General features: G+C 37.2%; 1 protein-coding gene across 3 annotated transcripts in view; it reads right to left on the bottom strand.

Annotated features, from left to right (window-relative positions):
- LOC134357387 (selenocysteine insertion sequence-binding protein 2-like) overlaps positions 1 to 13,264 on the bottom strand; it is an 82,105-nt gene that overhangs the window by 7,272 nt on the left and 61,569 nt on the right. For all 3 annotated transcript variants that reach the window (XM_063068905.1, XM_063068904.1, XM_063068906.1), the window contains 3 exons: positions 9,072 to 9,225; positions 5,033 to 5,253; positions 353 to 507 (listed from right to left, as the gene is read on the bottom strand). In XM_063068905.1, coding sequence (XP_062924975.1) covers positions 353 to 507; positions 5,033 to 5,253; positions 9,072 to 9,225 — 530 coding nt within the window. The remainder of the gene's footprint in view (positions 1 to 352; positions 508 to 5,032; positions 5,254 to 9,071; positions 9,226 to 13,264) is intronic.

Genomic DNA, 13,264 nt, shown 5'->3' with positions numbered 1-13,264 from the left:
TATCAATCTCAGAACTAATTTCCTTTAGCTCTCCACATTTAGTCACTGCTTTCTCATTAGTTTTTGACGCCATTTATTACAATGCTCTAGAGTGACTTTAGAGTATTATGGACAAAGTTGACAAGGATGGACCCCACACATTACTCAGGGACAATCTGTTTTTCAATATATCTTACACTTAAAAGCCTTTTCTTATCACACCACAAACAATTCTAGTAAGTCACAGGCTTCAATTTCCATGCTTTTAACGAGCAGCAGCAATAAGGGAACCTGTGATCTCTGTTTAGATCAAGTGTGAATTTATACATCTGGTAGTGTGAACTGAATTTGCAAATCACTGATTCTGACTAACCTCAGCACCGTCATAGCTGAAGATTCCAACCACACTAACAGGAACTGCTTTGTTCACACAGCGACCTAGAGCTCTGCGACTGAGAGCAAATACAAATGGAATCTCTTGCTCACGAGCAACTTCAATTATCGTATGCAATGCTTCATCCAAGCCACCTGAACAAAACAATAATTCTTAGATGAAAATATCAGAGACATTAGATGGCAAGCTTAAATAAGAATTCAATGTTTGGAATTTACAGGTTTTCTCAAGGAAGTATTTTTACTTGACATCACTTGAACCTTGCAGACTAACACATATTTTGCCCTTTAGTGAAGTATTCCACATCTTGCTATATACATACATCTATTGATCTCTAAACATTTTCTGACCACTCTGTTCCTCTTGTGTATGGCCATTTCATCCCTGTGCTTGCACTGTGGAATTATCTCTCCAGAATTTCAATTTCCCTTTTGTGCTTTATGATGCTTATGGTCTTTTTTTCCTTTCTCTTTGTGGATTATGACTTTGTTCTACTGCTACAGTTTAGTATAAAGGGACTAAAACAAATAAAAGGAAAATTTCCCCCAATGAATATCAGACTGTATTACATACATCCAAACTCTTGGAAATCAATGTTTCGAATCTTCAAGTAGGTAAATGAATTATAAATGGATTCTTCATACCATGTAGTCACAGGGTCAAAACACTATAGCTCATCTAGCCCATGCCAAGCTATTAACCTGCTTAGTCCCATGGGACTGCATCCAGCCCTCCACACCCTCTCCCATCCATGTACCCATCCAAATCTCTCTTTAACCCACATCCATCATTTATGCAAGCAGCTTGTTCCACACTATCACAACCCTCTGAGTGAAGCAGTTTCCCCTCATGTTCCCCTTAAACATTTCATGTTTCATGCTTAACCCATGACCTCTAGTTTTAGTCTCACCCAACCTCCCTGGAAAAAGCCTGTCGGCATTTACCCTAGTTATACCCTCATAACTTTGAATACTTCTATCAAAATGCCCCTCATTCTTCCATGCTCTAGCAAATAAAATCCTAACCTATTCAACCTTTCCCTACAAACTCAGGTCCTCAAGTCCTGCCAACATCCAAGTTACACTCGTTCAATCTTATTGACATCTTTCCTGTAGGTAGGTGACCAAAACTGCACACAATATACCAAATCAGGCCTCACCAACACCTTCAATATAACATCTCAACTCTTGTACTCAATGCTTTGATTTATGAAGGCCGCCAATGTGCCTAAAAGTTTTCTTTACAACCCTATCTACCTATGACTCCACATGGAGTCATGGGATTATGGATCTGTATTCCCAAATCCCTCTGTTCTACAGCACTCCTTAGTGTCCTACTGCTTACCATGCAAGTCCTACCCTGGTTTGTCCTCCCAAAGTGCAACACCACACGCTTGTCGGCATTAAATTCCATCTGCCATTTTTAGTCCATTTTTCCATCTAGTCCAGATCTCACTGCAGGCTTTAATGGTTCTCCACATTGTCTACTACATCCCCCAATCTCGGTGTCATCCGCAAATATCATTTAGATTATTGATATAGATGACAAAGAACAACAGACCCACCACTGATCCCTGTGACATACACAGGCCTCCAGTCAGAGAGGCAACCATCTACTACTACTCTTTGGCTTCTCCCTCAAAGCCAATGTCTAGTCCAATTTAACACCTCATCTTGAATGCCAAGTGACTGAACCTTCTTGACCAACGTCTTATGTGGGACCTTGTCAAAGACCTTGCCAAAGATCATGTAGTTAACATCCACTGCCTTGCCTTCATCAATTTTCCTGGCAACTTCTTTGAAAAGCTCTACAAGATTGGTTAGACACAACCTCCCACGCACAAAGCCATGTTGACTATCCTGAATCAATCCTTGCCTATCCAAATACTTGCGTATCCTGTTCCTTAGTATACCTTCCAATAACTTATCCACTACTGATGTCAGGCTCACCAGCCTATAACTTCCTGGCATATTCTTAGAGCCTTTCTTAAACAATAGAACAATATTAGCTATTTTCCAATCCTCCTGTCCCTCATCTGTGACTAAGGAAGTCTTAAATTTCTCTTCTGGGCTCCTGGAATTTCTGCACTAACCTCCCAAAGGGTCGGAAGGAACATCCTATCAAACCCTGGGGACTTATCCACCCTAATTTTCCTCAAGACCGTAAACACCTCCTCCTCCTCCTCCTCTGAAAATCTTCCAATCAGACAGGTTTAAGAATAATTTGAAATTAATATTAATCAGATATTATCGAGTAAAAAGTGGAATTTCCTAAAGAAATATCTTGAACAAAGAGAAAAAAAAACCTGACACCCCTGCTATTTTATATGTACATACACAATAAACAGAAGCATGAATGGTCCATTCAGGACTTCATGCTTGCTAAATCATCCAGTAATATCATGGCCGGCCTTTTACATTGGAGCACCTCTGCAGTAACTTCAATTGCTTGCTAGAATTTTATGAGATCTTTAAAGTGATTCATGAATACCTAAACATTTCAATTTTCTACCATTTTAAAAAATTCTCCAATTTTCTTTTTTTCTTCTTGATTGGACAACCCTACATTGTATTCTTGCTTTCATAGCCTTGATCGTTCACTTTACCTGCCTATATCCCCTTGAAGATTCCAAAATACTTGGTACCTTTGCCCAAATCATTGAGACAGAGTGAAAAGCTTGGGCATCAGTACCAATACCTGCTACAACTCATTGGCCAATGTGCCCCAACTCCAAACGACCCACTTGTTCCTAATCTCAGAAATGTAATTGCTACCTTCAGTTTGTAACTTTCAAGACCCACTGACTTTTGGAAGATCAAAAGGAGTGCATCCCTACCTCCATAGCCACCTCTTTTAAAATCATCAGGTCTCTTAGTAACAAGTGTTACGGAAGAAATTAAATCCTAGTTTCTCATTACTCCAGGACTTTGGTTCTCTTCTCTTTCCAGGAAGTTTCCTATTGCTACTCAATGAAAACAAACATTACTTTTCTTTTATTTCTCCCTTCCTAAGAGAGCCAATTTAACTTTTGTTGATCTTTTCCAGATTAAGTAGAGAAGCTCTTACTCTCCATTTTTGTTTCTTACTTGATTACTCATCATCTCCTTATACTTTCTTTAATTTCTTGGCTGTCCTTTACTGATATCTGAAATGTTCACAATCTTCATGCTTACTGTACTTTGTACCAACATGATAAACCATCATAAACCTATAGACACCTGACCATTATTAACACTTTTTTTGTCTTATTTTAAGATTTCAAACATTTGTTTTACAGCAAGAAATTTCATTTTTAATTAAAAACTCTTTTCCTTTGCTGTAATAGCATCATCTTGCTCATTGCTGGTCAATTTTTCTCATTTTGTAATTTAAATTGACTCACAAACACAGCAAATGCAATCCCACAGAGTTAGGAAAAATAGATCTTGTATGAGGTGGGTGTGGCAGGGACGGGTACCAAGGCTTAAGATAGGCTGCAAGAATTGTTAAATTTTGTGTCTTACAAGCAAGTGGTAATACAATAGGATTAGGGTAACCAAATACAGCTGATTCTGGGCCATTGGTTAATCCAGACAGCTGCTTATTTATGACAACTCTTAAAAAACAAAAACTAATCAAGAAAATTGCCAGATTCCCTTCAGTTATTTGGGACACTATGCCACTTAATTGGGACAGGAGACTGTTGCCGAACTATTTCTAACTTGGGTCAGATGCTTACACTAGTGCGGCCATTGGACACTACACCATGCTTACAGCCAACAGTTTTTGAATAGTGCCAGTTGCCTGGGCATGTGTTCAAAAAGTATTGATTTTTGTCAGTGATGGTTAGCAAAAATTAAGCAGCAAGACAATTCAGAACTGTTTAGCTCACTGCGGTTTCAAGCTTTCAGGCTTGCAGGTGCCAGAAACGGCTGGAAGTGAAATCAAAACACTTTCGCTATTTCAACAAGTTAGAAACTACAAAGAATATAAAAGGCATTGGCAATCATCTTGAATGTTACAATGAAAATAAAGATTTGGAAGACACAATAATCGAATGATTGTATGAAGGCAGTCCATCATCTGCACTAGATGTCTGTGTGCATTTTGTTCAATCAAAATAACACGGCAGTGTACGCTGAAATCCTCCATCAATAATGATTAGGATAGTACTGCAGTAGTATCGGCAGTGTTCTAATTCGTTCTGCATTTCATTTAAATACATAATTTGTTACTCAATTAAATGTTAGTTTGTATTTAAAAAAAAACATCTTTTTAACTACTTCCATGAAACCAGCTAATCGGGGTAGCTGATTAATTGGGCCAAAATGTACTGGTCCTGATGTGTCTTAATTAACCGGAATCTACTGTATTACATTTTACTATTCTACCACTGCAATGTCAAGCCAGTGAAACAGTACAATAATGCATCAAAATTAATATAACTGCAAAAGAATAAGTCATCTAAGTGTTAATGTAATGCACAGCCACCCACAGTACAAATTACACTGTTATACGTTATACTATGGCTTTTTAGCTAAAATAGTGCAGGATGCAATATAATCATGCATGACCCAAAAGACAAAACATATCTGTATAGCTTGTGACTAAAATACTTGCTGCAATTATTCTCTTCGTCATTATATCCAATAAAGGAACATTCAATTACAAGTAACGTACCTTTGGATTGTATTCTTTCACAGTTTGGAGAGATAATAACACACTTCAGCCTCTTCAGTTTTAGGTGTTTTAGCACTTCTCTCAGCCCCATGACAATCCTACGTTTCTTCTTAGCTTTAATTGGATCTTTTTGGTATAACCGATCTTGGAAACGGACCAACTCCTTCAGCAAGTCAGTCACATAATTATCAACTTCTTTTGACAAAACTTGAGTGCAATATCTGAAATAATAAAAAAGTACATGGTGTAGATTCACAGGGTGATATTGTTGGAGAGATGTGTTGGAAGATTTGGATAAATCAGAGAGGAAAAAACATTGACATGCAAAACAAAATTTGCAATACAAAACACTGGCAGTCTCTTTACAAGAATTCCTGAATTTAGGTACATTAAATTTAGGAATATTGGCTTCACAAAGCAATTTTCCCAAAAAAAAACACTGATCCCCGGATTTGCAATTGTAACATGATCTCGGAGATTAAATCATTGTGAACTGCAAGAACAAAAGACTGGAATGTTTAAAAACTCATCTGTACTCAGAAATTGGTGCACAACTGTCATTATATGGATTAGGACTCTCACTTATAATCAGGTAGACAAAATGTTAAAATCATATTTATTTATTTATTTAGAGTTTTCACTAATCAGTCAGTTTTTTTCCACTATTACAGTTAACTAAACTCTCAGTAACCAGAGTTACTACCACACATTACCAAACCACTCAGTTCAGTTAATCTACAGAACAATTGTTAACATATACTCAAAACTAATAGACTCAATACTAATCAAGACAACGAAATAATCTAAACCACAAAATTTACTGCTGACCAAATCATAGGTCTTTTCATATATTCAAATGAAACCACACTCATACTTGACCTAAAAGTAAAAAAGAAGGTACATAAAAAGAGCAAGTGGTATTACTAGGAGTCATACAATCAGAGCTATACAGCACAGAAACAGGCCCTTTGGCCAGCTGTCCATTCCAACTGCAAAACCCATCTACGCCAGGTAGATGGGAACTGGCCTCTCAGATCTTTATTTAAACTTACCTCTTCTCATCTTAAATCTCTACTTCCTTGCCTTTATCTCACTTATTTTTACCAGCCATAATCTTAAAACATCTACAAGATCACATTCGTATAGCTGTAACATGACATCCCCTCTCTTATGCCCAATGCCTCGGCCTATGACGGAAATTATACCAAAAATGCCTTCATACCTATCCTATCCACTTGCATTGTCATTTTCAGGGAACTATGAACAAGCACCCATCCCTATGCATCATCACTCGTAGAGTCCCTGCCATACTCTACATGTCATACCAGTACCTGACATTTTAAAATGCATTACCTCATGCTTGTCAGGGTTAAATTCCATGTGCCACTACTCCACCTAACTTTCCAATTGATCCATGTCCCGTGTTACTAGTAAACATTCTTTGCTGTCTTCGACTCTACTAATCTTTGTGTCATCTGTAAACTTACTAATCAGGCCATCTACATTCTCATCCAAGTCATTAATAAATATGACAAACAAATAGTTCCAGCACTGATTCCTGTAGTATACTATTGGCAACAGACAATCTGACTCCAATCATCATTGGGACCAGATTGACAGGGCACCTCAGATCCCTTGTGCTTTAACCTCTGGACCAGCCTACAATCCCGGACCTTGTCAAAACCTTTCTGAGGTTCATGCACACCAGCTGCCTACTCAATGTTCTTAATTATCTTCTCAAAAACCTGAATCTCAATCAGATCTGTAAAACCAAATTTTCCTTTAACAAAACCATGCTAAGTCCCCCATCTTAGTCCCAGCCATCACGTGAACATAAATCTATCCCTTAGAATCTTTTCCCCCAATCATTTTACTATAACTGATGCTAGTTTAACAGCTTGTAATTTCCTGGCTTATCCCCATTTCATTTACTTTTTGAATAGTGGAACAACATCATCCATTCTTCTGGTACACCATCTGAAACTAAAGAACTTGGAAAAATTTCCATTCGAGCCCCAGCAATCTCCACTCTTGCTTCCCATAGCACCTTGGAGTAGCTCTGCGGATTCATTCACCTTCATGTACATCTAACACTTTTTCCTTCCTGATACAAATGTTCCAGAATATCAATGTAGCTCTTTCCTAACTCTGCACCAGCCACATCATCCTCCTCCTCGTGAATACTTATGAGAAATACTTACTTAGAATCTGCTCAAATTAGAACCTGGGCTCTACACAAATTCCCCCATTTGGTCCCCAAGGGAACCTGCTCTTTCCCTAGCTATCCTCTTGCTTTTAAAATACTGATATACGGCTTTCTCCTTAATCCGCTTGCCGAGGCCATTTCATGATCGCTCAAAATTATCTCCCATATCCCCTAAAAAATTTCAAAGGACTCAAATGAAACCAATTGCTTATATCTGACGTGCTTTTTTCTTGATCAAACCTTCATCTTCTTTTGTTAACTATATTCCCATCTTCCTTTGTTAACTATATTCCCTATTAATTTATTAATTATTTTCCTTTTCTAAACAGTCTATACAATCTGGGTCTTCAATCCTGTGAGCAAACTGTTTATTTCCATTCAACACCTTACCCACATGTCTGATAAACATCAAGCTTTATGGTTACTTTGGACATGTTCCTCTCACCACTATGTGACAAATCTTTTTTTTTGCTATATTCCATTCTGAATAACATATTCACTCCATGATGATTAATGTTGTTGAATAAACTGAACCAATATCTATGGTTGCACTCCCCACCCAGCAATCTTTTTAAATGTATTTTTTCATCTTCCTGGCAGTTAGAAAGGCAAAATTGGGAAAATATTTAATAATGTACCTGGAAGAAAAGCCAGTACTTTTCATTGAAAAGCAATACTCTTGTACACTTTGTGTGTCAAAAGACAAATTCTGACCGAGTGGGAACGATGGAAAACTTTTGTGGAAAAAGCACCATAATACTTTCATAGCAAAGTAAAAAGTAAAACTGGTCTAAATTGTTTGCAATGTTGAGGCTATGTAGCACTGCACTGCTTCTGAAGGATTATCTGGAATAACTGAACTCACCAGGACAAGAAACACACATGAGCAGACATGAAACAAAAATGACATTTTCACTTTTGAGGATTTGAAGGGAATTTGAACTCATTTATGGCTTAATAAATTCATAATGTTATGATATAAATAGCTTTATGGTTAATAATAGTGACCAAATCAAACATGTCTGATGGTCTTTTGAAGACATATATGATGGAGTGACCAAAATACAACATAGGTTTCAGAAAGAGGGCTTGGGGGAATTATGTAAGTGACTACTTATTTAGGAGGAAGAAAACTGTTTGAAGAAAGCTGTTCTGAGGAGAAGTATAATACTATGATGGACCAAAATATAGACTAAGGGTAATGAAGAAAGATAGTGAATTACTGTTGTGTAGGATAAAATTTAAGTATGTGGTCTGGGTACTATCGAAAGGATTGGAAAAGGAAGTGGATGGTGAAACAACCTCATCGCTAACAGCTGAATATACAGATGGAGGAAAAGTAAAGATGAAGCATTAGTTTTGAACAAAAAGAATGCCAATGAGGGTATTTGTAAAAAATGAAGAATGACTAGAGAGGGAGTGTTAATTTTGGTTCCAAATGGGATAGAATTAATGGTTAGTGAATGTAGAAACTTTTATGATGCAAGACATCTTACCATCATTCAAATGTACTAACAAGAAACTTAAGTGAATATTAAATTTAATAGTGGTGAATTTCAGAATGTAGATGCACAGAAAATACACAGAGACAAGCAAGTTGAAAGAGCATTGACAGAACTGCACAAGTGTATCCTTGATAGTCTAATGCCAGTAATCATACCACTCTTTAATAGTCTAGAAATGTTAATATTTTTGTAGTGAAGAGATTTGGTATTAAACTGAATTTGGAGAATCTGGATTTTACAGAATTTGATGTAAAATTGCACACCTCTCTGGAGTAGGTAATTAAGAAGAAATAATAATTGCAACATATAGCTCCAGAAATTCACTTACTCTCTAAACCGTCTGCTGTGTATCTTTCGATGACTGGGATTTGGCAGAATGTTTTTTGTCCAAATTTTCTCAGAAATTTTTGGTGCATCAGAAAGAGAATGTACACTTTGACAGGGCGATGAAGGTGCAGAATTAGTCAAATCTTCTGTAGAATCTAAACCAAAAACAGTGTAAATTACAAGCGGTAAAATTATAGAGCATTTTACATTTTCTAGCTCACAATGAATGATATATACACCAAAACAAAGAGCACAAACTACAATGTTTTTTCATCAAAGGCATTCTACTGACCAGAAATATTAGTGCCTCCTTTCACCTACTGAAAGATTTCCTGCAATACTTGTCCACACAGTTGCAAACTTGAACTTTAGAAAACTCCATGCAATGGTGCAGTAATTTTAAATTTATTCTCATTGAGTAATTTTTTCCTACTAAATAAGTACTCCTTGAAATTGGGAGGTTGCCTATTCTTCTCTTGACAAGAGCCGGCTTACCTGCACCCCCTCCCCCCTCCCCGCCAAATATCTAGTTTCCTCCAACATCCCAAAAACGTGCAGGTAAACTGCCCCTGAATTTAGTGTTCAGAATTTGGCGGATGAAATGGGTTCGGATAGTATCACCATAAAACTGGATGCTTAGCTGTTGGTGTGGACCTAGTTGACTTAAATGCCTGTTTCCATGATCTGGCACCTCATCTTTAGGTATGCATAGTTTTATACCTGATATGCTCTTCTGCTCTCCTCACTGAACCAGAGGTCATTCCTTGGGAATGAAAGATACACTGGACAAAAAGGCTGGAGTTTTCTTATTGTAATTTCAAACTGCCAATAGTTCGTTTCTGAGTGCACCTCATTCAGCACGAGACTAGTGCCACACAGCAGGATGAACTGTACTTGTGGTGTAAATATGGGACCATATCCACAAGAGCTGACATGTCTGTCAATGCCATCATGAACAAGAACATTGTTTGCCTAGGATGACGTAAAGTCAGCTGATCCTTCAAACTGCTTCACTTACTACCTAATGCAAACCCAACAAAGGTCACCAACCACCACCAGGTTCAAGAAAGCCATTTCCTTCCAACCATTCAGTCTTGAACCAACTGGCAAAACATAAGCACCTTAGTTTAGCAATACTCTGACAACCTTGCATTAAAATAGGCTTTGCTTTTTTTTGCTCTAATGGTGTTTTCCTGTATAATTTATGGTTTTTTTTTCTGTGAATGCTGCTTATATGCTTCTATGTACCTATGAGAGACTACTAAGAGACTACTAGACAGGTATATGGAGGAATTTAAGGTGGGGGGTTATATGGGAGGCAGGGTTTGAGGGTCGGCACAACACTGTGGGCCGAAGGGCCTGTAAAATGCTGTACTGTTCTATGTTCTATGATGCGACTGCGGGTAAGTATTTTATTGCACAGTGCATATGAGAATAAACTGGACTTTCACTTTGCTTTACCTTTTTGGACATGGGAGTTCTCAAATGCCTTACCAGGAGAAGATGGAAGCATATTTGGAAGTTTCAAACGCAGTTGTTGCTATTGTCCTGCAAATTCTAGCCCAATTAACTTTGCTAGTTTTTCTACCTAGTAGAAGAATGTTTGAGTAAAGATTTGGCCAAGGTTTATCTCTTATACAACTGATTCTATGATCAAATGTATGAATTTCATGCTCAAAAAAAAGCTATTAGATATTCAACACAAGTCATAAGAAACAAACTTAGATGGAACGTCAGAACTAAAATGATACAGACTGCAGCTGTGCTTACTATCGTTTGCTCTGAACAGAAGTCACTTTCTACAAAAACAAAAGAGATAGTCTAACATACCAGACAGCAGCAAACATTGCTAATATTTTGGCTTTCAAAACCAATACTTTGCTAGACACAGAACATGAAACAATGAGTTCAGTGAAGTGACAGTCCATTTTGATTCCCCATTAGTGAACTTGGGAAGAATGAGTGTAGGGTCAACCCCTGCCACTCGTGGTTCTAGTTTTCTACGTATATCTGCTTCACAAATACTACATATCCAGATAGCTTTGACAAACAAGTGCAGAGAAATATCTTAACTAAATATTCTTTTGCAGCAAACTGTTTGCAGTGCTCAATATCAGTCTCAATATCGAATACAAAAGGTTAGTTGATACTGTAATCAATGCTAAAAGGCAAATATTAGCTCAGTGTAATGAGTAAATGAACTGATTTTGAAGTATAATTATGCTCAAAATTTGAAAGATATTACAATTATTACAAACAATAAACTACAGGCAAGTTCATGCAAAGACAGATGAATGTGCAACAAATAAGTAATAATTTACTAAATTGTTTTTGAGTAACTAGAGCCTGACGGGAATCATGGTGCGTCATAGGTCTCCTTATTTATACTAAAGCAATTGTTTTGTGCTGACTGTAGTTAGCTCAGCCACGCCACTTTGACGTGGAATTATGGAAAACTTTTCCTTATCAGTGGAATAGAAGGACAGGCCAGAAAACATGCTTTGGAAGAGTGCAAATTTGACAACGGGTTAAGCGTGACGCTGTTTAGCAGTACTTCAATTTCTGTCTAAAAATTAAACACAATAAATAATGTTCCATAATGGATACCAAAGCTTTAAGTTCACCTCACTAACCATTCTTTAAAAATTAGATAAGCGAGTTGATAAGTGTAACAGAAATGGTGAGTAATTTGAGCACTACAAAGACTGAAAGGCAGTGAGTGACAGCAGGAGGACTTCCACCGCTTGGCATCACTTTTTCAATAAACCAATTCCTCTATCCCCTGGATAATCCGTTAATCTTGACAAAATTCAAAATCTTGTAAATAGCAGGCTACTATCGACAGGCAAGTAAATTGAAACAAAAATAGCACCAGGCATGTGGAAAAAAAATCTACATATTGCACTTTTATTACGTAAATATACGAAACAAACGATGAGCACACAAATCACACTATTTAAATCTACAAATTTTCGCTCATTGCAAATAAACTAACAAGAAGTGTGCATCATTATACAATTAAATTAAAATGGATATCAGGATAGTTTTCAATATCACCGTTAAAAGAGAGTTTTATTTCGAATCAGACACCCATGAAAAATATCTGCTGCAATACTGAATCACAAACAAGAAAAAAAAATCTGCAGATGCTGGAACTAGGAGCACATGAGGAACTTGCAATGGAGTGAAGTGGAAAGAATGCAACGATAATAATAAGTTCTGATAGGAGTGCAACCCTGAATGGAGAACAATGTGCACAAGACCCTGGTTACAGAAGACCTAATTTACAGAAATCTAACTTTATGCACATACTCCCAGGTACAGTACTCATCAGGAAACAATGCAAAGATCACCCAGGGAAAAAGCCAATGGCCATCCAAACTCTTCTCCATGTAAGATCAATACTTTACAGACCCTGATCCACCTTGATAGCTCATACTTTATTTTGTTAAGCAGCCAATAGTTTTCTAGCTGATTAGCAGACTGGCTCCCTGTGTTACTTCACCCCAGCTGCAATCAGACAATGCTCGTCACAATTCCTTTGATGGCAACAACTCCTTCCCAGGTTGTACTGAACTACCCAGGTCTTCTCTTTGCAAAAGTGTTCTTAAGTGTCATTGAGGTCAAAGATTTCATATTACACTTTTGGGAAAAAAACTACTCATTTGTGACCTACAGAGGATTCTGTTTATAGCCAACCATTAAGTTACTAGAATAGAACTCACAGAACTAGCTAATGCTAAAATGGCATTACTGAAAGGGTCTATGCTTTTATCTCTGCAAACAAAATATTTTCACACCAAGTTTGGACAAATATTTGTGGAATATTATCCTCAGCCAATAGGCTGGTCCTGGACTTATTTCATAATTTACTGGCATAATTTACATATTACTATTTAACTATTTATGGTTCTATTACTATTTATTATTTATGGAGCAACTGTAACGAAAACCAATCTCCCCCGGGATTAATAAGGTATGACTATGACTATGACTATGAATGTTTAATCAATTCACAGCGCTGGACCTTAAAATTGCAATACAAGGAGTACATGGTGGCAATATAATGTAATCAAGAATGGGACCAGTTTTACAGGCAAGAATAAATAGCTATAAGATCAGTAGTCAACAAAACATTTGGAGTCAAATAAACTGGAATCTCTAGTCTGCTGTGTAAAAATAAGGTTTACAAAA

This window comes from Mobula hypostoma, chromosome 16 (genome assembly GCF_963921235.1).
Source record: "Mobula hypostoma chromosome 16, sMobHyp1.1, whole genome shotgun sequence".
Taxonomy (NCBI): Eukaryota; Metazoa; Chordata; class Chondrichthyes; order Myliobatiformes; family Myliobatidae; genus Mobula; species Mobula hypostoma.
Note: the sequence above shows the minus strand (reverse complement) of the source record. Positions and strands in the feature narration are given on the sequence as shown.